Genomic DNA, 24,312 nt, shown 5'->3' with positions numbered 1-24,312 from the left:
GGCGGGGCTCCTGAGATATACATGCATCTCCTCACTCATGAGGTTTTTGTTCGGTTGATTTAAGAATAACATTGCTCAGGACCATCCTTTTGCTCCCCGAGAATGGGCCAGATATCTCCTCTCTTCCCTGCTGGGTATTTGGTGGTCAGATGTCGTCAGACATTAGGAAGCCTGGGGAGGAAGGATCTGATGCACACAGTCCCTGCTGTGGGACAGACAGGAAGCCTGTGGCCCTTTAAAAATTTACCAGAATGTTTTGTGATAAAATGCCTTTAGGTTACCACAAAATAATAGAAATATGCACTGGTAAGTGAGCCTGGGGCTTTTCCTGTTAGAGTTCATAGAGCCCATGGGCTGTAATGCCAGGTTTGGCAGGGAGGAGGTGGGGCGAGGGGGATGGTCAAGAAGCAGCCTTCCCCTGCTGTGCTCCAGAGATGGGGGTCGGCCCCCCAGGAAGACTCAGAGAACAGATAGCTCTCTCTGGTTCTTCAAGGCTGGCATTCGTTTTGAAAAATCGTGTTTGAGGGGCTGGGGGTGTGGCTCAGCGGTTGAGCGTTCTCCAAGCACGTGCAAGGCACTGGGTTTGAGCCTCAGCACCACATAAAAATCAATAAATAAAATAAAGGTATTGTGTCCAACTATTTTTTAATATTTTAAAAAATTATTTTAAAAATTGTGTTTGAAATTCTTCTTCCAGGTTGATTCCTCATGCCAGACAATTATTCCCAAGATTAAGCTGGAGCCTCATGAAGTGGATCAGTTCCTAAACTTCTCTTCTAAAGAAGGTGTGTCCCTTGTTCCTGTGTTCCTTCAGTGCCCCTGTGGGTTCACAGGGCCTAAAGAGAAGGGGGAACAGCAAGAGTGCTGGTTTAGTTGGTTCTGGGGAATAGCTCGCTTCTTAAAGAATCTGGATTCCACGGAAATATTTTGAAAGCTAAAATTCTTTTCCCCAAAGGCACATGCCTCCTTTCCAGCCAAGTGTTAACTTCCCTTTTACTCCAAACCAGGGTGATTTTTTAATTTAACTTAAAGAGAGAGAGAGAGAGAATTTTTTAATATTTATTTTTTAGTTTTCGGCGGACACAATATCTTTGTTTGTGCTGAGGATCGAACCCGGGCCGCACGCATGCCAGGCGAGCGCGCTACCGCTTGAGCCACATCCCCAGCCCAAATTTTCAAACACCTTATAGACTACTACAATGTGGTCACAGGTGACCAGACCCGCTGTCCTGTGCACAAGGGCACAGCCGTCCACACAGGTACTTGCTTAATCAAAACAAGTGATTCCACCCTCTGGAAAGAGAACTCATCACTTAGCCACCTGGACAATGCAGGCTTTGTTTTGGTTTTTGGTCCCGGGGATTGAACCCAGGGGTGCTTAACCACTGAGCCACATCCCCACTCCATTTTTATATTTTATTTAGAGACAGGGTCTCGCTGAGTTGTTTAGGGCCTTGATAAGTTGCTGAGGCTGTCCTTGAACTTGTGATCCTCCTTCCTCAGCCTCCCCAGCCATTGGGATTGCATGCATGTGCCACCATGCTTGGCACAATGCAGTGTTCAGATAACATTTAATAGCAGTTGCAAGGAGCCCCGTTGCTTTAGGGCATTTGTGGCCTCTAGCAGTGTACCCCTTCTTGCCATCTGTGTAGAGCTAAGTAATGTCATCCTTTAGGTTGCTTCGCTTGCTTCTTTCTTTCCCTGCTCTCTTGGGTTCTCCTGCAAAGCCCATAGCTGGGATCCTGGATGCAACCTCTGTGCCTCAGGAAGCCTAGGGACAATCTATGTCTTGTTTATACAGATGCCTCCATGCAGATCCTGCTCCTCTCAGTTTCAGGCTGCTGTTCATGCTCTCACCTCCCTTTTTAATCTATCTTTTAAAAATTTTTATTAGTGCATAATAATGATAAATAATAACGGCATTGTATGTAATTGCCAGAGCACATAATGTAATTTGATCAATATGTGTTTAAAAATACAGTTCATCCTGTGGGCAACAAGCAAGAGATCAGCACGTATAATGGTTATAGAAAATGTGTTTGCACTGCAGTATATAAATATGTGAACGTTACCCCTGAGTCTTTCTCATGGACGTATAATCTGCCTCATTGCATGAGGAACTGACTCAGGATTTGTACTGTGACCACTGAATCAGCCTTGGCCCTTTCTTTACCTCCACTCTCGGAAAGAAAGGGTTAAAGTTCTTAAGTGATATTGACTGGAATCTATGTGGAGACATTCCTCTTTGGCCATGAATGATACACATTAATGCTTTTCCACTTTATATGCAGTTTGAAGGTGGTTCCTTTCGTTTTTATGGCTCCGGTTGTTACTCTGCTCTTTTAATTTGTGTTGTAATATGGTTCAGAGAATGTCATCTTGGGAACAATGGATCCCATAGTGGCTTCAGAATGCAGGTCACTGGAGGAGAAATATTTCAAGACCCAAGGAAATAGCAGCCCTTCCTCATTATCCTGGGTGGAAAGATCAGGAAATTCAATATCCTTGAATACATCACAGTTTCTGGGCAGAGTCGCTTGTTGTCCCCAGATCTTTCAGTAACCCAAGAGCGGCATTTCAAATGGGATTTAGAAATCGGATATTGGGGCACCTGTGGCCAGGCCAGCAGCTCTCCGTGGGTGGGAAAGATGAGATTGGAGTCCGCTTCACTGACTCTTCCTGTCGTCCTGTTTCTGTCTTCTGGGGGATACCCCCTGCTTGGAAAGGAGAAAACCATTAGAATAAACTGTGCCAAGTGAGAGGGATGGGGTTGCTCCAGGCTCTCTGGCTAGCCCTTGGGAATGTAATCCCACAGTGTGGAGCCTCCAATAGGTTAGTCTGTTTCCTGTTTTCCTTTCTCTCTTATTATTTGTTTGTTTGTTTATCATAAAGTGCCGTAGTAGTGTTCATTGGGAACACTTGGTGAACATTCATGGGACTCCTTCTTTCCAGCCAGGCACGTGCATGTTTGGCACAACCTGTCCCCCTAACTGCCAGCAGGTTTTAGCAGGCTGGTTGGGAACAGAGTCTGTAGGATTATTTGGGAATATTCTTTAGCTTTAAGAATACCCACAGGCACTAAAATGACCAGGGAGCTTCTAGTAAGACTTTGGAAGAGAAAAATAGACAGAAGCAGCACCTAGGTGCCCCTGCAGGATGTTGGAGAGGGAGAGAGGTTGTGAACGAGAGAGGGAAGAAAGAGAAGTGGGCTGGGCCTGTTGGGGAGGGAGCATGACCTAGACGAGTATCACCCACTGTGACCTGGCGTTCATGACTTTGGGTAGGACAGCCAGCAGTCCCAGGCAGCTCTGGTGGGGCCCATTTCCTCAGGTCAGTAGTTGTGGCTCGGAAAGCCTCTCCTGTCCCTGGGGCCTCGGGCATCAGCATTTGAAGACAGGAACAGGAGCTGAAGAGCCCAGGCCTTGCCCGGCCTCAGCAGCCCCCGCCCAGGCTGAGCAGGCCCAGGTGTGTGGAAAGCCCCAGGCTCCCTGCCCAGTCCCCAGCTGCTGCACCAAGGGCTGTGTTGTCCGGGGCCCAGGAGCGGCTTGGGGTGCAGGGCTCATGGAGGTTATCTCGCTTGGCCCAGGAACAGTGGCTGGCACAACAGAAATATCTGCTGTTCAGAAAAAGAGGGAGGACCACCTCAGTGTGCTTGCCAGCCACGCAGGAGGTGCTACCTGACACCATTAGGCTCCATGGGCCCTGGCAGAGTGTGGCACACCTCCTGAGGAAGGGCTTTGCGGGAGACGGTGCCCCTACACCCCTGTTTATTTTTTCTGAGCCTGCTCATTTTTCTAAAGTGGATTTGGTGTTTTCTGAATGAATAATGCCAGGCATCTTCTTGTGGGCCCCGCTATGCACAGCCTTCCAGAAACGAAGGTGTTTTTCTCTAAGCACCCCATGACCGCACCTAGGTTTTGCTGTTGAGAATACTTTGATTTAGAGTACGTGATGCATTATCACAGTGTACAAATCAAACACTCTAAACCGTCTGGAAAGGATACAGTGGGAAGACTTGTCAGCACCCTGTCACCCTCTACCCTAAGTTTGCCTGCTCTGGGCCATCTTGTGTGTACCACCAGTGTTTGTTTCTTTGTGCCAATGCAAGCAAATATGAGTCTGTCTTCTCTCCTTTGTACAAAAGGAAGACCACTGTATACACGGTTCTCTTCTGAACGTACCTAGGAGAGGTCTCCAGGTCAGCTCATGGAGAGTCCTCTTCCCAAGTTCCGCCGTGTGCATGTATGTGGTGGGCCCAAACCCCCAGGCCTGCTCTGCGGCTGCTCTGTGGGAGATTAAATGTGCTTTCTTTCCTCCAGCCTCTGTGGACCATCTGCACTTACCCCCAACCCCTCCCAGCAGCCACAGCAGTGACTCGGAGGGCAGCCTGAGTCCCAACCCATGCCTGCACCCCTTTGGTCTGCCTCAGACCCACAGTCCTGCCAGGGCCGTGCCCCGGGGCCCCTCTGCACTTTCCAGTTCCCCTCTTCTCACGGCTCCTCACGTAAGTATTTGGTGGGCCTTTCTGGGTAGACATGAACCCTCTCAGTTTGATTTTTGCTCTTGTAACAAAGTTTCTGTTCAATGACTAATTGTCTTAGTCTGTTCTGTGTTGCTATAACAAAATACCCAAGACTGGGTAGGTTATAAAGAAAGAGGTTTATTTTGGCTTATAACCAGCTGTAAAGCAGGATGTTAACAACCTTAAAGAACATTTTTTAAAAACAACCCATCAATCTCACCTCACTACCACACTTGTCCACCTTTCTATGGACACAGTTCCAGTTTTTAATTCATGTGTTTATGGTACAGACCTGTAAGCATGAGAAATAAGAATCTTGTTCTTTTATCCTCAAAATTATACCATAAATATTTACTTAGAAGTCCCAAATCGTCATTTGTGCCTCACAAACATAAAGACACTGTTTTCCAAATAAAAAGGAGGTAAAAGGACTTTGTTTTTCTAGAGAGTGAATTGGTATCTATGAAGTCTTTATAGTCAACTTTTAAAATTTTATAATATCATGACGCAAATTTAAACAAAGCAAAATATTTAAAATGTCTTGACAAACCACCTATCCATTCACATAATTTTCTCCCACAAGTTCTAGATCCATAGTAACATATGTCCTTGTCACCATTATGGAATCACTGAGAGAGGGATCAACCCTGTCCACCCTTCCTTTCCCTCCTCCACTCGCACCTGAGTCTTCACTCTGGATCACCTGAGTAGCCTCCTCCTAGATCACCATGGGCCTCCCCACAGTCCATCCTCCACCTTTGTGGAGGACGTCTCCCCCTGTCACACACTTGCCCGGCAGCCACGCTGTTTCCCTGTCACCACCTGTAGGCACGAGGCCCTGACATCCTGCTTCGTAGGAGGTGGCTGGCCTCTGTTGCTTCTCGAGCTCCCTAACCCCCTCCAGGAGCAGGCATCTGGGTTGGGTCCCAGAACATGCCTTTTTCTAGGAATGCCCTTCTTTCTCTCATGTAGATCATCCCCCTCGGCAGGAGGCTCAGCTCAAGTCCTGTGACTTACCCTGAGCCTTCTCTTGTCACATGATCACATAGGTACTCTCTTTCTCCGAATTCTTAATGCACCCACAGTTAATATTATAGTTCAGCATTCGATTACTTTCATCCTTCCACGGGCACCAACTCTGTCTCATAGCCTTGATCATAAGCTACCTGAGAGAGGGTGTGAGTCCTTGTGGCTCTGTGCCTGCAGCTCTATGCACGGGTGACTCTGTGACTAATGTGCACATGCCGTTCTGTTCTGGGCCAAATGAGATGAACTGCAGTTGCATCTTCATTGCTGGTGGAGTCTAGGAGTGTTGAAGCCAGACGCCCGTGGAGCGTGCCTGCAGGTGTACCTCTGGGACCTCAGGCCCCTGAGCTGTAGATGGAGGCCAGGAGCAGCCCTGGTGTGTAGAGAGCAAGTGGCAAGAGGACATTTTCAGAAGGAGAACAAAACTCTTGCACAAAGTGAATCTGTCCTCACTCTGAGGCCTGGAAGTCTCCAGGGACATGGGCAATGAATTCTGTACCTTGACTTCCTGTGTGTTGGCTCCTGGGGCCCTTCCTAGGAAACGGTGGGTGGAGGCCTCTCATCCTCGCCTTGCACGGTCCTCCTAGGGCTAAAGCCCGCACACCAGCATCTCTTCTCCACCTGTGCTTCCATTTTAAAGGACCTGCTTCCCACCCAGAGCTCACCGGTCCTTTTCCTCCTTGCCGCATCAGGAGGGTCTCGTCAGCATGTCCCACTTTCTTCCTTGACCTTTCCTGCTCCTTGATCTGCACAGAAGCTGCAGGGATCAGGTCCCCTGGTCCTGACCGAGGAGGAGAAGAGGACCCTGATGGCTGAGGGCTACCCCATTCCCACCAAACTGCCCCTAACCAAATCAGAGGAGAAGGCCCTGAAGAAGATCCGGAGGAAGATCAAGAACAAGGTGAGCCCTTCAGACCTAGGCCCTTCGGTGAACAGAGAGAGCGAGCAGAAACCCGCAGGCTCTTCCCCCTTCCCAAGGGCCAGTGCTGACCTGCACCATGGTGGGGACCCAGGGTCAGCCCTTCCCTTAGCCGAGAGTGCACCCAGCACCCACCCCGTCTTCCTTCATCCCTCTCCATCCGCTCTGGGCCGTGGACTCTCAATGCCATGTGCGTGCTCCTCGGTACCCAGCAGCACAGTCAGCAGCAGGGAAAGATATTATAACTTCCACGTAAATTTATACTTTAAAAATATCAGCCCTTTAATTTCACTTTTATGATGTATGCCACATTTTTTCTCTAGCAGACAAGTATATCATTTATAAATAAATAAGTACAATTCACTGGGGTGTTTACTTATTTTTTTTCTTGATAGAGGTTTGTGATAGAGAATCTTGCAGTGGTTTGGTCTCTGGGCTCTGCCTTCTCCCAGTACTGGGCCCCTCCAGGGCTGGGCAAGGCTGGTGAGGCCCAGGGTCGTGACCAAGGCAGAGATAGCAGGAGGGAGGTGGAGAGGAGGAGGAAGGCAGGAGCGAGAGAGGTGGGCATTATCTTCATCCAGGTGGTGCAAGCTCAGCTGAAGCAGGGGACAAAGGTGGCCAGTGGGTGAGCTGCAGATTAGACAGGGCAGGTGGCCCCCAGGGGAAGCAGGGCTTCGCACCTTAGCACCTGTCTTCCACTCATGCATAAATGGGTTAGTTATAGAGCTGGAAATTCATCTTTTCTCTCCCTCCTATTTCTCAGATTTCTGCCCAGGAAAGTAGGAGAAAGAAGAAAGAATACATGGACAGCCTGGAGAAGAAGTAAGCTGCTGTCCGCTCGTAGTGTTTATTGGGCAATGGTCACAGAGAGTGGGGAGCCTGCTGGTTCTGGAAGGCAGGCTGCCTTTGCATAGGCCTGGGCCCCTGGGCTGTTGCCTGCATCTTGCCTGCCACCTAGTGGTTATGGGAGGGGCGTTTATAATGACCAAGAGGGAAAAGCATGCTCAGTCTTCGTGGGCATCCAAGGATCCCTGAGTCCTTCCTCAGAAGATTCCTGACAAACAAGAAGCATTGTTCACCTTCCTGCACATTCCCAGATCTCCCCAGAGGAGACACTGTAACTCATGCTGTGGGTGACTGGCTTTTTGTCACTTGAAGCCACACTTTCTTCTGAAAAGCCTAGAATATCAGGAGGGCTTTAAAAAAGGATGGATTAGCTGGGCGTGGCGGTGCACACCTGTAATCCCAGTCGCTCAGGAGGCTGAGGCAGGAGAATCACAATTTGAAAGCCAGCCTCAGCAATTTAACGGGGCCCTAAGCAACTCAGCGAGACCCTGTCTCTAAATAAAATATAAAATGTGTTGGTGATGTGGCTCAGTGGTTGAGTGCCCTTGGGTTTAATCCTCAGTACAAAAAAAAAAAAAAAAGAGAGAGAGAAAGTATGAATTAAATTCAGTTTTTATTAGCCCTAGAAAATGTTCTCTAGCTGACAAGCTAATGCCAATTTTAATATGGGAAAGGGATCCCAGACCTAGAGATGAGTCTTTCTATACATCTGGAGGCAAGAATGGGTGGGGATGTTGACTGGTTCTAGAAGGTTCCATTGAAAGTTATCACCTGTCTATCATCTGGTTTAGGAATTGGCCATTTAGCATTAAGGGGTCCCATTCCATTCCATTGATTCCTAAAGGCATCCAGGGTCAAGATATTTCATGGAATTTCTTCACTGCCCCTTTTGGGCAGGCAGGCCCCAGCACCCAGATTCCTAGTCCTGGGTTCTCCCCTTCCTTTGCCCCCACCCAAGCCCCATGGTTTCATCCCAGTCCTTCTGGCCAGAAGAAGAGCCAGTGGCCCCACATCTCTGTAGGACAGAGGAGAAGTGTGAAGATGTGGGGAGGATGGTGAGGAGGCAGGGTCGTGTCCACCTCCCGGTCCTGAGGCCCTCCTTCCTCAGTCCCTCCATTTCTCGTTGCCTCCTCCCTCCTCCCAACCCCAGCTGCCTCAGCTCTTTCCCTCGCCTCACTGGAGTAGCAGAGCCCCCTCTTCTTTTTCTGATCCCACCCACCTTCACCCAAGCTTCTGTCTGAGTTTGCTCTGCACAGAATAACTGAGTTTCTTCTTTCTCTCCTCTGTAGAGTGGAGTCTTGTTCAACTGAGAACTTGGAACTTCGGAAGAAGGTGGAAGTTCTGGAGAACACCAACAGGTAAGTGTCCTCCAAGTGGGAACTGATGGGCTGCTGGGCAGAAGGCGGGGAAGACCTCGCAGAATCCAGGACCACAACGTGGAGGAGGGTCCAGTGAATGTGTGTGCGACCAGGACGCGCAGGATAGCCACTACATATGCACACACTCACATGTGCACACGCATAGACATGCACACATAAAACATGCATACACATGTGTACTCTCACGCACACAAACACACATGTTCTTTTCTTTTTCCTAAAAATTATAGAATCCATGGGGAGGCTGATCCTGACAAGCTATTATAAGGAAGTTAGAGTCTCAGAGAAAATAAAGTCCATAGGTCTAATTCTCCAGAAAAGTGACACCAAACTTGAGAGGTAGACAGGGAGGCACTGGCCACCTGATTTTGGTAACACATGTGTTTATTAGTTTTAAAAAATACAGAAAATTATGTTTTTTAAAATCAGTCCATGAATTACGTCTCAAACCCATTTTGAAAAGCTAACTATGGGACTGAGTCAATTAATTCTTTTTGGCATTTGTGCCAGGCACACTTGTAAGCACTTCCCAAATATTAACTCACTTAGCTCTTTGAGGAGATGGTGCTATTATTTTCTTCCTTAGGCAGAGGAGGTAACTGATACTCAAAAAAGTTAGGCAACTTTCTCAAGGTCATACAGCACTGGTGCTAGACCTGCATTTGCAGCTAGAGTGTGTCTCTGAAGCCTCAATATAGGAAGACCACATTAAGATTGAACTCTGGGTCATATGTAGGGTGTTTAGGGATAGGGGTAAGAAACTGGCTATGGGGGCGTTTCATCCAGAGTGTGTGTTCATATGCATGCACAGTACATTCTTACCATGTCAAACAGAGAAAAATGGGTTTGGGGGAGGTAAGCCCATTTTAGGGCTCAGCATTAATGTCTAAAAACAATTTTGCAAAGGTTAAGGGATCAGGTTAAATCTTGTATATTTTGGACAATAACATTACATTTCCTGAATCTCCATGGTTTGTTGTTCAAACAGCAGGAAGTTAAAACTCCTGTAAGTGGGAGTATTGGATGTTGGGAGCCCACTGACTTTCCCTCTGCCTTTCTGGGAATGTGTGCCCATAGAGCAGGTCAAGAAGAGTTCACCTTCAGTGCTCTGCAGCAGACAGCCCCCTGGGGGGAAGCACCGCCAGCTCAGGGTGGCACTGTGCTGATCTGATGGTTTCAGATGCCATGGTTTTGCCAGTCTCTCTAGGCTTCATCTCTCCCTTGTCTATCTGCACTCCCCAGGGGGCATTTCCTGCTGTGGAAGCAGCATGTCCACAAGTGGGACAGATTCTGACCACTTGAGTGAAGGGGAAGAGGAATTTATCAAAGATGAATTTGGAAACTCATCTTCTCTAGTGACTCTGGTGCCATGCCTTCCTTTGGCCACATGGGGGCAGCAGAGGCACAGCAGGGCTGGGGCTGAGGCCACCTGGGTGTCTGTGAGGGAGAAGAACCTAAAGGCCACCTGGCCTGGGGAAGGGTCTCTCTTCCCCTCTGCAGCTGATGGTGCTGTTTCTTGAGTATTTATTTATTCCTTAATCATCTCAAACATCATTTTTGCTTGTTGGTTTAAATCAGAATCCAGATTCCATATGTTCAAACTGGTTGATATGCCTGTTACATACCAATTTACCTTTCATCTATAGGCTCTACCTCCCTTTGCTTGTTTTGTAGTAAGGAACTGAGTCTGTCATCCTGTCATCTCCACTGTCTCAGTGTCCTGTGTCGCCATTTAACATGGTCCTGTGTTCACTATAGACCATACTTGGTTTTGTTTTTCAGTTTTGGTGCAAATTCTTCATAGTTTCTTCTCATTCTTCCATAAGGGGGTATATCATCCCTCCTGCTTTTCTGCTTATGAACAATTTCTAGTAATTGTCTCTATTAGGGGTTTGTAAATAGTTCTACTAAATTCAGTCATTTCTTCCGGTATTAGCAGAATGCTTGCTAAAGTAAAACTTTTCATCACTAATGATCATGAGAGCGCAGACACCTCTACGAGGTGCTAACTTCACTTCCTTTGGGTTCATACCCAGCAGGGGCATTGCTGGGTCATATCCCTTTTTGGGGGAACTTCAGTCACATTTTCCATAATGGTTATATTAGTTTCTATTCTAATCAACAGTGCACGAGGGTTCCCTTTCCTCTTTATCCTCCTCAACATGTGTTATGTCTTATCTTTTTGACAATAATCATCCTAACAGGTGTAAGGTGACATCTTGTGGCACTGATTTGCATTTTTGGATACATAGTGATGTCAAGTAGCTTTTCAAACCTTGGGAGACTGAGGCAGGAGGATCACAAGTTCAAGGCAGTCTCAGCAACTCAGTGAGAACTAGTCTGAAAAAAATAAGAATTTTTTTAAAGGGGCTGGGATAGCCAGATGTGGTGGTGCATGCCTATAATCCCAGCAGCTCCAGAAGCTAAGACAGGAGGATCAAGAGTTCAAAGCCAGCCTCAGCATTGGTGAGGCACTAAGCAACTCAGTGAGACCCTGTCTCTAAATAAAATACAAAATAGGGCTGGGGATGTGGCTCAGTGGCCATGTGCCCTTGAGTTCAATCCTTGGTACCCCCACCCCCTAAAAAATGGCTGGGGATGTGGCTCAGTGGTTGAGTGCCCCTGAGTTCAACCCCTGGTACCCCCAACCCCCAAAAAGGGCTGGGTATGTGGCTCAGTTGTTAAACACCCCTGGGTTCATTCCCCAGTACCCCCTTCCCCCAAAATGTCTTTGAGGTCCTTTGCCCTCCTTTAACTTGGTTTGCCCTTTTGTTATTGAGTTGTATGAGTTCCTTATTATTTTGGACATTAGCCCTAACGTTTCACAGGATTTGTGAATGTTTTCTACCCTACCATAGGCTGCCATTTCTTCTTTTCAATTGTTCTTTTGCTATGTGCACACTTTTTAATTTAAGAGTCCCTCTTGTTTTTCATATTTTTTAAACTTAAAAGAAGATATACATGTATTATATGCTCATTGCAAAAGAACTTTTGAAAATATATTTTAAAAAAATCCTGGTCCCTTTACTTAAATTGTTACATTCAGGGATATTTTATATGTATTTTTACTGGGCATACTCCTGTACTGGAAACTGTTTTCATTTACAAAATGCACTGGACATATGTTTCTATCACTATATTTCTACAGAATCCTTATTTGAACCTCCTTTTTTTTTAAGAGAGAGGTGAGAGAGAGAGACAGAGAGAATTTTTAATATTTAAATTTTTTTTTAGTTTTCGGCTGACACAACATCTTTGTTGGTATGTGGTGCTGAGGATCGAACCCGGGCCGCACGCATGCCGGGCGAGCGTGCTACCACTTGAGCCACATCCCCAGCCCTGAACCTCCATTTAAAGAATCTCTGTCATGACGTGGGTATCTGAATGTGACCAGGGCTAGTGTAGGATATTCATTAGAGAAGGAAAATTTCTGTGTGGTTTTGTTTATTTTTAGCTTTCCTGAGGTACAATTCTTCATTTTTAAAGGGTGTGGTGTCATGGGTTGACATGTGTGTCCACTGAGAAATGACCGCAATCCAGTGAATTAACACACTCAGCGCCTCAGTTACCACATTTTTTTATTCTTTTTTCCCCTCTTTTTGTTCTCTTTCTTCCTTTTTCTTTCTTTCTTCTTTCTCCTTTTCTTTTGTGCAGATGCCGAAGGCCTACCCTGTTAGCATATGCAGGGTCACACTGCAGTCACCTGCTGAATGTCAGGTCCCCAGAACTTGCCCATTCTATAAATGGAAGTCTCTACACGGTGACCAGCATCCCCTCTCACTGACCTCCTGGCCCCCCGGGGTAGCCACTGTGCCACTCTCCTCTTTCTGGATTTGACTTTTTAAAAAATGTTCTACACATAAGTGACACCGTGCAGTATTTATCTTTCTCTGTCTGGGAATACTTTGTCACCATGTCCCTTGACGGTTGTGAGCCTCTGTTACGGTTCCCACCAGTGGCTCTGTGTGTTCTCCTCACTTTGCTTCCTCTTCAAATTTTCTCCTGGTGAACAGCCTTTGTGTGGCGGTTGTGGCTGACAATTAATTCCTCCCCGTAATCCTTTCACAGATAATTTTACGAGGGAGCTGCTAGGGCCATGATATCTGAGATCAGTGGGTTTTAGTGTATTTCAACTTGAGAGGGAAATAAACAGAAGCAGAGCTGCTGTTGAAACAGGGCCCATGACCTACAGTGCCGCCTGCTCCTTTTCCCCACCCAGGACCTCCGCTTGCTCAGAGGACTTCAAATTAGCCAAAATGACTATAGTGCAAGCACCAGCAATCCCCTGCCCCAAGTCAGATGCAGGGAGCTGCCATTTGGGGCACATGGTAAGAAAAGATTTAGTCACATTATACCTTGTGGGTGACCCGGTGCTTGACCTAAGCCCAGGGCTGGGCTGACTGAACGCACAGCTGTGTTTATGCTCCTGGTGATGCTTCTTTCATTATTATCCTCTGGAGGCAGCAGGACAGAGGTAGAAATAACTGCAATACATGGACAGGATCCTGGGCCACCAGAAGTGAGTGGGAGACCTTGGTGCCATTGCGCCATCTCTCACAGTGTGGTATGACATGGCAGGAGAATGCGCATGTGTCTCATCATTAACCAAATGGAAGGAAAAGGATTCTTTATTACATTTTCCTGGTTTTAGGCTACAGGGACTTTTCCATCTCTCCAGATGAACCTTAGTGCTTGGATTGTAAATCACTTGTGAATCTTTTTGTTTAAACTGAACTAAGCAGTAACCTCCTAGCTTGGGGTTGGTTTCCAGGGGGAAAGACCCTTTTAGCTGAGCTCAGGACACTGAAAGGGGGCAGGGTCAGCAAGGAGAGAAGGACACTCTCTTCACCCTTCTCCAAGAACCTCTTGGGGCAGAGCTGACATGCTGTGGAAGCACCTTGGCACTTTCTTTGCTGAGACGATTCACTAATTGCATGCCATCAAGAAATGTGTGAGATGGAAGTGAGATGGTTTCCCCAGGGCTCTTCTTCATCAGGAAATACATTTTCACTTACCAGGCGGTGCCCATGTGTGTCTGCTAGAGAGTCCTCTCTGCTTCCCTAAGCTTGTCCTTGTTCTCTCTGATCTGCTAGCTCTCTGGATGGCCCCACCTTCTCCCCTTCTTGACACACACTGTCACTTCTGCTTATATCCTCTTCTTCCACATAAGTGATGCACATTTCCTACCCAGCACATCGGTTTTAGGTGTGCGTGTGGCTCGGTTTGCTCCATCTGGACTCATTTTATTCTTATCCTTCGACAGGGCTGTGAGCTACCGTCCCTCTCCTCCAGCTGTAATTTATGGGAGCATAGGGGCTTAGAAATACACTTTAGATGTCATCTTTTTTAACCGCTGATCACTTTATTTTATAGGAGGAGAGGCTGAGGTCCTGTGGGGTTAACACCATCCAAACATTTAGGAGTGGAGTAGGGTATAGGACTCAACCACTTAACTTTTAACCAGGTTCTTGCCTTGTTTTCTCCTGCTGCTGGGCCTCTCTTTCTTCACCCAGGATGGGACCAGTTTTAGATCTGGACAAGAGAGCCCCTGCGTGGGGGTCCAGTGTTTTAGAGAGCCCTGCTCTGGCTGTCTTGCACCCGTTCCTTCTTCATGGGATGAGCAGTCAGCAGGACAAAGGGATATGTCTACCAGAACTCTGCCCTGCCCCTTCTAGACCTGCCCTGGTAGCTGGGGTCCTAGAATTCTCTGACCAAAGGGCCTCTGCCCATTTCCAGGGTCTGTGTGGTTTTGTACTCTGAGTCTGCTCTTTGAAGAACAAACCAGGTGACCAGTGGGTACCCCTGAGGCCAGTGGAGGGGTCATAAACAGTTCTTTGTGGAAGCTGTGCATGGAATTTGAACTTAGGCAGGTGCACCCATGAAATCCTTCCCAGCGTACCAGGTCTGGGATTCAGTTTGACCTTATAGAAGTCACGAGATTCCTGAGTCCAAGACAGAGGGCCGTGTCACCCAGCGCAGGAGGCAGTGTGAGTACCAGCGAATCTGCCTCAGTTCTCTTTGCCCTTGAGTCCAGGGGAGATCCAGGTGGGTGCTGTGCTCTCAATGGGTTTGTGGCCTGAGCTTGGAGAATCTCCTGCTTTTATAGCAAGTGCTAAATAAGCCTGCCTTTGTGCCCAGAGGAAACATTACTTCTTTTCTCCAGGTTACCATCTTGATAATCATTCTTGAGAACTGGCCCATATAAGACAGGACCTCTGGTCTGGCCGTCCCCAGCAGAACAGCTCCTGTGCTCCTCCAATGTCTCTTCTGGGCATCATACGTCCTGGGTCTTCAGGACCATCTGACCCCTGTGGTAGACCAGGGATGGGAAGAGAAGCACAGCAGGGCTGCTGCCTGGCATGGCTCTGTGCATCCTAGTAACCTCCTGGGCCTCCCCTGGGGAGTCCAAGAATTCTAAATTCAGACGTAGCCTGGGAGGGCGCTGCGAGCAGCAGATGCTGAGAACGCCTCATGGACAGTTGGCCTGGCGTGGAGCTGGGTGAGGAGGAGCCTCAGGATGTGTGGCCTGCGGCTTCTGCTCTTCTCTTTCCCTAGACTCCACAGAAGGCGGAACATGCCGGTCTTGGCAGCCATCTCTACTGTCATCAGAATTAAGAATTTCTTAATTTTGTTCTTTGACCTTCCTTGTAGCTAGAGTTCTTCTCCCCAACACCCCATTTCTTAATTCTTTAAGATCACTATGAGATTCCTGGATACGGTCTCTCCAGCCAAGTCTGGGCTCCCACTGCACTCTGGCCCTCTTGGGCGGTTCGGGCTGCACAGCTGTGTTCCTTTGCACTGGTCACGCTATTGCCCTCTTCTGTATGTGAGATTTTTGCACTTCCTTTAGACTAATGGTAGCTCCCTGCCACTCACAGAGAAGCCACAAAGTCAGATGAACGGCCCGAGTTATTTTTCTGTGGACTTTTATCTTGGTCGAATTCACTTTTCATTTCTTCACTGTCTCCAAGTTCTTGTTGTGCGGAGAGTATTCTTTTTCTTCTCAAGTGGAAATATTTCAAACTTCCGAGCTGTTGGGGACTAAACCAAGTTCCCCAGAGGGATTAGAGGGACATTTTAGTGTAATTTAGTGTAAAGTTAGAAATTCTACCAACCAGGAGATATTCTAGAATCCATTTTTTTTATGTTCCTGGCCCAGTAGGTAATACAGTAATTTGGAACTGGTGTCTGGATTTTCTTTCTGATGGGGGGGAAATAAAACAACAAAGCTAAACTACTGTAGCTTCTAAATATGGCCGGTGTCATTTATGCATGTTCTATGATTTCATGGAAATGTAGGGTTCCAGCATCAAACTAATGTCACAATTGTCTTCTGATGTTCACTTGAATGTTGGAAGTTGATGGCTACATAAATTGAAGCATGTTTAAGTTCTAACCAATTATTAAGGCTTAGCTTTTGTCATTATCAAAAATGCACAAACATACATGTATGCATTTGGCATAATGAATCTCACTACTATATATAATTATAATGCACCAATAAAAATGTAAAAACAAAAAAAAAAAGAAAAGAAAAAAGAAAGAAATGCTTTCTGATCCCTGGGGGGGGGGGGGGGAACTTCCCATAATGTAGAAATCACTCGGATAGAAAAAAGAGACGTTTTGTATTCTTTTTTTTTTCTTTTTAATTTTGGCCAGAACCTCATGAACACTCCTCAAATTTAAGCCAGAGGTGGTTATACAAATAGGCATTAATTCAAAGTTCAGGAGTTTTAGCTTATATAGTTGTCTTTCGTTATGTCACACTTAGTGTTCGGAGGTTTTGAGATAGCTCTTGATTGTCCTTAAGTATCTTCACGGAATGTGTAGACTGCTACTTGCCAACATCACATCCCTCCTCCTCCTCCCCCTTGGTATAGATGTTTCAGCTTTTGGACACTCCCTCCAGCCCTTGAACTTGCTGGACACTAGCTCTCCATGACGAGGCTGGGCCAGGAGGGGGATTATGGTTGGATTTTGCCTCAGAAGGACATCATGCTTTATCTCATCCTGAGGCCACCTGAGATTCACTGGCATATTTTGTGCATGTGCATGTACTCTAGATTAATGACAGAATTTTTTGATTATGTAATTATTTTACATTTCATATAATAACATACCAGTCACATCATATGAACACACACACGCATCATATAGCCAACTAATGATACAACTAACGTTATATAGAGATATATACATGTGACTAACCTATACATACATAATCATACAGTTAGTTAATGTGTATATTTCACCAATTAATATTTACATACTGCCTACGATATCCTCTGATTCTGTGTATCCTGTTTAGTTCCATTTCATTATAAAGATACACCAGTAATTTTGCCACTCAGTAGTGGTTCATAATTTTGAATTTGGAAATTACTGTTCTAGGTGCTCCCAGAAGGATGTAATAAATTTTCTTCATCTCTGAAGGGGGCTGATCAACCCAGAGAGTGTTTTAGATACACACGTATGTGCACACACACCATTGCCTATTGATTTCCATTCCTAAGTAAGATGTGTTCCAAGATTGATGGGAAGTGTGTCTGCAGAGAGGTGCAGGTGGAAGCTCCCAACACAGCAAGTAATTGGGAACCACCAGTTCATTTTTCTTCCTGGGTCCGGGTTCTGACTCCAGTGGGAAATTAGGTACCTGAGTGTCCAAAGTCCCACCTGCAATAACTGTATGGTTATTCTCACTGTCTTTTGCTCTCTCTTGTAAATAAAGGAAATAGAAGGAAACAAATTAAATCAAATACAAAGATAACACATGAGGCTGCTGATTCGTTTCCCGGTTATTGTAAGATGGTGTCTCGCACTCTTGGGTACTTTTAAATGTTTTGCCCAATTTCCTCTGATATGCCTCACAAAATACAGGGGATGCTTTATTTTGGGCAAGTCTGCCAGCTGCTTTCGACTGCTCTTTTGGAAGGAACTATATGAGGATAGCCACTAAGTTTATTTTTACATCTCGCCATAGGACAAAATCCACATTTCCAATCAAGTGTTGGACACTCCAGTTTAACAAGTCGTGAAAAATCTGTTGGCCCAGATAAATGTATGCTAAGAGTATTCCTTTCTCTAAATTAAGACCTTGCTCCCAGAAGCCCAAGAATTCATTAAGCCATAATTAGCCACGATCACTGATGATTTAAAATACAATAAGAAAGGGGAAGTTTATATTGAGCTTTGAAGGCACCACTGGGTCTGTCCTATGGGTGACTTTTTATAGCTTTAGTGTTAAAATAATTTTTCCATTTCATCTGACGGCTGCCTTTTCTCCACCCAGCCCTCCGGTAATCGGGGTAGCAGCTGTCATCCAAGTCCTCAGTGCAACAGGCACCTGTCCTGGTGGCACCAGAGAAAGTACCACATCAGTGCAGATCAGCAGATCAGTTATAAGGTCACACAGGCTTGCCAGTAAAAAGGACATGCTTCATCTGTCCTCTGTGAACAGAGACAGCAAGTGCTTTTCAAAGGAGTTCAGCAAACCCAGAGTGCCCCAGGAGGGGTGATTCTCCCATTGTCCTATTAGCTGATGAGGTCAAGGAAATGATCTTTGATTAGCTGCATCGTCTCAGGACTATGTAACTGGATGAGAGGCACCTACTGAAACTCTACCTATAGTTCTGAGGTGTATGCTCAGGTCTCCCTCCTTTCTGCTCTGTGTGGACCATTGAGCAACCCTAAAGCCATGCCATCTACTTGTTGGGTTTCTGATAAAGGGACAGGTCCTATCTTTTCCATTTGTCTAAATAAAGCCTTGACTTCCTGGGACTTCCTGGGACCTAAAGCAGCGTGAGGAATACCTTAGATTTTTTTTTTTTCACCTGCATTTCATCTTTGGTTATATCTAACAGTGTACCACAGAATGTTTATTTGCCTTTGTGGTTTTTTATTTGTGCTGTTATCACTGAAGTTTTGCTAGTGTGCACTTCATTGCCGTTGGCCTGGGTTTTAATGTGGCTGTCCCTTCTGTGTGGCTTGGTCCTTTTTAATCACATTTTCATGCCCAATGGTGGACAAATCTCTTCATTGGGCTGTTGTCAGTATGATGTTACTGTGATTGAATTCAAGAAAAATCTACTTCACTAAGCAGTATATCCTAGTTGATTTTATTAGGTGACTGATTAGGCACTGTGCTCTACCATATTAGAAAGTACTCAAGCAGTGGGGTCAGACTGTTCTCAACATCTTAGTCTTCTACTTACTAGTTATATGAATTTAAGACAACTACTTAGTATTTTAGCATAAGCAATTCCTAGAATCCAGTCACTGTTATTTTCTTAGGATGAAAATCAGGGTGGTTTTTGTTGTTTGGTATGCATGTATACGAATTTCCCAAAGTTTATTGGGTCCTAGGAACCTATGTAGCTGTCTGAGTTGGATGAGTTAATCCACTTTGCTCTGATTAAAATCTGCCAATTGTTGGTTCCTTTGCCGGGTTGTCATTTCTACCGTCAGACCGTATGAGGATAGCCACTAAGTTTACTTTTACCCACCTTCACCCACTGAGCAGGGGACAGCAGCACACAGCACAGAACCCATCCCTATGGCCTTCCACCAAAATTCCAGACTATAAAAATATGCATTTTAAACGGCATGTTTGCTCATCTTAAAGAGCTGGATTATAAACTGTTAGAAATCAGGGATCGTTGAACAACCATTTTCATCTGCAGTGGATTCAGCAGATAATCATCTTTGAGTTTGAAACGGATGCAGTATGAATGTCAAGTGAAGGGCCCTACAGTTGGTAAGCACAGAGTTTCCCACTTCCTCCAGCCAGACTTCAATGGTCCTTCTTCCAAACTTGTAGCATTTTGCACCTGTAATTGGGTGGGGCCACCTTGAACCTTAGCTTTCTATCTGTGGGCTTTAGGTGGATCTGCCTGCTGGATGTCTGTTTTAGGAAGGACCAGGGTGCCTCCTACGAGACTCTTCCCAACCAGAAATCAGAGGGGAGGACAGATTCAGAGCACTGTGTGAGATTTGTTTTCTTAGCTATTCACACTCTTAAGACCTGACAAGGAGCAAGGGATGGGCAGAGGGGAAGCGAGGAGTGTTTGCCAGTCAACAGGGACATTGGTAAAAAATAGAAATGATGGTTTCACTTTCAAAAACCATAAGATTCTGGAGCAGAAGTATTGGGGCTCTGTTTTCATCTGGAAAGGTCTATGTCACAGAAGTCTAGAAGGAGAGAACTCACTCACCCCTACACAGCGCTCCACTAAGTCTTAGCACTTCAGTGCCAACCAGCACACAGGCACCAGGAGTGCCCAGGGCACAGCTAAGGTGCCCAGCAAAAGTGTCAGGCATCACTCAAGAAGACCAAGGAGGCAGGGGTCTCTGCTATAGTTCAGCAGGCAGCGAAGACCTTATAAATTGGTATCATAGAGGGTAGCCAGCATCCAAGAGGAAGGGGTTTGTGCTATGTGGTCTTGTCCCAGAGCTCACTAGTACATCTGCCTGCAAACTTCCAGAAACACCAGCCAGGAGAACCTAACAGGGATTTTGGGCTGGCTTTATAGGTGGTAGCTAATCCAACGTGTGCTGTGACCAGCAGAATCTCAGCTCTGTGAGAATGGATGCTCGCTCAGGAAGCGGCTGGGCAGTGGATTACTCAGCTCGTGGTTTTGAAAAGGCAGCTGTGCTGATGGCCACAAGGGAGGTATTCTGGGGAAGGCCTGCGAGAAGAGAGAAGAGGTTTGATGAGGGAAAAAAGATGCCGTGGCAAAGGATCACTTAGTTATAAACTTTTTCTCTAAGTGGAATTTGCTTAATTTTAATTTATTTTTTGCACGTTGGGAATCAAGCCCAGAGCCTTGCACACGGTAGGGAACCATTCTGCCACCTTGCTAGATACCCAACCCTTTAAGTGCAATTTAAAATAATCATGTGTCAGTATTTCTCAACATGCAGAATGCTTTTAAAGAATATATATAAACATAAATCACGTCTAAACTGATTGTACTTTTACATAACCAGAAACAAAAAAGTACAAATGCATGATTTAGTTTAAAAAAAGACCTCCACATTAAATAGATTAAATTAATTTAATGATAAATTAATAAAATTAGTTAATTAATTAATTTAATTAATGATATCACTTAATGGGATGAATGATTTTCCTTGACTTATTAAAATTACACATTACTTCTGCTTTGTAATGTGCATGTAGGATCACACAGGCTTTTTGGGTGGGAGGGATATTGGGGATTGAACTCAATGACTCTCAACCACTGAACCACATCCCCAGCCCTGTTTTGTATTTTATTTAGAGACAGGGTCTCACTGAGTTTCTTAGCACTGAAACTGGCTTTGAACTCGCAATTCTCCTGTCTCAGCCTCCCCAGCTGCTGGGATTTACAGGCGTGTGCCACTGCACGAAGCCACACAGGGCTTTTTGAGTTCAGAAAACTTCAGATACATATGTTCCTCAAATTCTTGCTTCCATTATCCATTTAAATTGCTGAAGCAAAACCATTCTTATGGCCAGCCTGCCCTGGATTTGCTTAATTTGGGAGAAGTTGTAAACCATGGAAAACCTTGCTTGTATGTCCAGCACCTGAAAGCTCTTCAGATGATAGACTGAGATGAGAAGCAAGGTGGCTATGAAAGCCCAGAATTCTGCAAACAAGTGGTTTGCTGATGTTTTCCAGTGAAACTGTGTGGCTCCAACATTACATCACTGTATGAATTTTCTGAAAATCTTCAAGACTCAAGAAAACACATCTGTGTATAAAAAGGTTTCCACTTTGCTATGTGCATGGAGTTGGGGAAAGAGATGAGGGCGAGGAGGGGCTTCAGCTCTTTCCTTACTCTCATGCAGAATTCACACAGATCATCGTCTAGTTCAGAAGGGTGTGCACTCAGCTCCCTGTCTGTGCCTTGTCGTGTTCAGGATTTGCAGAGAGTTTCGCCATCTGCTCTTTCTGGGTCCCGATGTCACACAACCTGGAGCACAGACTGCTCTCTCATCCCCAGACCTCTTTGAGGGAATGTGCAGTTGTCCACTTTTTATTTCTCTGCCCCTGTTCTGCCTTTCCCAGGAGGAAGAGGCGTGTGTATTGGAGGCTGATTTCTCAGATCCCTGGCTCTGAGCCTGAGGGTCTGGCTGAGCAGGCCGCTGTGCTCTTTGGTATTTTGGCTTAGTTTCTAGTGTGGAGCTGCTGTGAGCCTTTGAGAACCACTTCAGCTCCGAGGTGCAATGGCCCTTTGCCTCCTTGACCTTCCCTGGTTTTCATCCTTCTCTTTCCCCTTCAGTTTGCCATCCAGATGCCTGCTGCTCAGCGACACTGTGACCATTTTAAGTCATTGGCGCCACCTCAGGCCAGCCCTTCTGGTTTTCTCTGCTGGTCCTTGTCCTCTCTCTTAGCTGTTCTCCTTTCTTATGTTTTCATCAGTGTTTCTTATCTCTCAGCGAAGAGGGTTCTCCTCGTAATCAGCGCCACACTAGGCCATTGAGGCTGCTGTGAACACACTATAAGCTGAGCGGCTTATAAACACAGATATTTATTGCTCACAGCTCTGGAGGCTGGAAACCCAGGTCAGGGTGCCTGGCAGACTTGTTTTCTGGTGAGGATGGGCTTCCTGGTTCTCAAAGCTGTCTTCTAGTTGTGTCCACACGTGGTGCCAAGGGAAGAATGCCAGTCTGTCCATCCCTCATAGAGGCAGTAATCCTACTCGAGGGCTCCACCCTCATGCCCTACTCAGAGGCCCCACTCTTCACGCCGTCATATTTGCCAGATAATTTTTTTTTTGCAGTGGGCAGTGGGGGGTGGGTGACAAACATTGAAACCATAGTGACCATCCAACAGCAGTATTCGCTTTCCTTTGTTCTCAGCGTCTGGCAAGCAAGTCACATCTTAGCAGGGATCATTTGAGGGCTTTCTCTTGTTCAGAACAGAACAAGTGGTTAAGGTGTTGAGGTTGGTTCTGAGCTCCAGCAAGTTCTGGGGCAGTGGTACTAGCAGGTACTGGCATCCATATCTTCTCCCAGAAGAATCTGTCCCTCAGAACTCTGGTTAAATTTAGACCCAGGGCTGCAGCGATTTCCCTGGAACCTGGTTGGAGGGGCCACCAAAATTCATCTCTCACCTCTCACGTCCCTTCCTGGCTCTTGTTTGTTGCCTTTGGCAGAACTCTTCTTCAGCAGCTCCAGAAGCTTCAGACTCTGGTGATGGGCAAGGTTTCTCGGACCTGCAAGTTAGCTGGCACGCAGACTGGCACCTGCCTCATGGTGAGTTTCCCAAAGGGACAGTGCAGGAGCGACCCCTGTCCCCGTGCCCTGTCCCCGGTGTCTCCCACCTTGTCAAGGCCAAGTGCTGTGCAGCTGGAGAGACCTTGAAGCCTGCTCCAAGCATGTTCCTCTGCATGTCATTACAGCAATGTGACCTGAGGATGTAGTTTGGCAGACTGCCCCTTGATGGAGAGGACAGTCCGTCTTCCCACTGTCCCAGGCATTGCAGATCTACAGGTTTGCTCTGTGGAGTCTGAAATCGACAGCTCCTGCGTTCTCTCTTCCCCTTCCAGGTCGTCGTGTTGTGCTTTGCTGTTGCGTTTGGCAGCTTCTTTCAGGGCTATGGGCCCTATCCTTCTGCCACCAAGATGGCGCTGCCCAGCCAGCATTCCATGCCAGAGCCGTACACAGCCTCCGTTGGTAAGAGAGCACTCAGCCACTTGGGAAGTATCTTGTTTTGCTTCTGTGGAACTAGATTTCTCAGCTTTCTGAAAGGAACCTTATGTAAACTCCAATTTTTAGAAAGAAGTACTAAAAGTGGAGCTTCTCCATTTGCACACAGGGGGCTCTGGGGCTCAGGGTGCTGGTTCCCCTTGTGCCCCTCACCCACTGGGCGCAGGCAGCCATGGAAATTCTCTAGAGCTTGGGAAAGTTCAGCTTGCAAAATGCTGCTCCAGACTGTGTTCCTTGATGTGTTCTAGCATCGTCTTCTTGAGTTCTGATGAGGGAGTAGGATGTGGACTTTGAGAGGGGGCAAAGTAAGCTTTCTCTGACATTTTAAGAGAAGTCCTATGATTCTGCCTCCGCTGAGTGGAATTACATGTCACCATAGTCAGAGTTTGTGAAGCAAAGTTGAAGAATCAGTCTGGTTTTCCAAGTATTATGCCCAAGATTTACAGATTGTAGAGCTCAGGTGTTAGATAAGAGGATATAAACCCATGAACTCTTCTAAATATGCAGAGATAAAGGGGTAATGAGTAAGAAACACATATATGAATGCATACCTGTGCTAGTAAAAACAATCGTGCTGTTAGAAGGTACTGAATTTGGTATAGGGACAATTTGGGGGGAAAAGGCACACTCATACATTGCTGGTGGGACTGCAAATTGGTTCAGCCAATATGGAAAGCAGTATGGAGATTCCTTGAAAAACTGGGAATGGAACCACCATTTGACCCAGCTATCCCACTCCTTGGTTTATACCCAAGGACTTAAAAACAGCGTACTACAGGAAGTACCTGGGCGTGCCCATGGTATATATTTATAGCAGCTCAGTTCATAATAGCTAAACTATGGAACCAACTAGATAGCCTTCAGTAGATGAATGGATAAAGAAAATGTGGTATGTATACACAATGGAATATTACTCAGCAATAAAAGA

The 24,312-nt window shown here is 46.2% G+C and overlaps 1 protein-coding gene across 1 annotated transcript in view; it reads left to right on the top strand.

Moving 5' to 3' along the window:
- The window catches only part of CREB3L2 (cAMP responsive element binding protein 3 like 2), a 112,965-nt gene that overhangs the window by 80,075 nt on the left and 8,578 nt on the right, over window positions 1-24,312 (top strand). The window contains exons 4-10 of the mRNA XM_081286321.1: window positions 698-785; window positions 4,320-4,504; window positions 6,303-6,449; window positions 7,231-7,289; window positions 8,603-8,671; window positions 22,832-22,931; window positions 23,225-23,351. Coding sequence (XP_081142447.1) covers window positions 698-785; window positions 4,320-4,504; window positions 6,303-6,449; window positions 7,231-7,289; window positions 8,603-8,671; window positions 22,832-22,931; window positions 23,225-23,351 — 775 coding nt within the window. The remainder of the gene's footprint in view (window positions 1-697; window positions 786-4,319; window positions 4,505-6,302; window positions 6,450-7,230; window positions 7,290-8,602; window positions 8,672-22,831; window positions 22,932-23,224; window positions 23,352-24,312) is intronic.

The sequence above is a fragment of the Spermophilus citellus genome (genome assembly GCF_964194105.1).
Source record: "Spermophilus citellus genome assembly, chromosome: 3".
Classification (NCBI taxonomy): domain Eukaryota; kingdom Metazoa; phylum Chordata; class Mammalia; order Rodentia; family Sciuridae; genus Spermophilus; species Spermophilus citellus.
The sequence above is the reverse complement of the archived record's forward strand: the minus strand, read 5'-3'. Positions and strand labels throughout refer to the sequence as shown.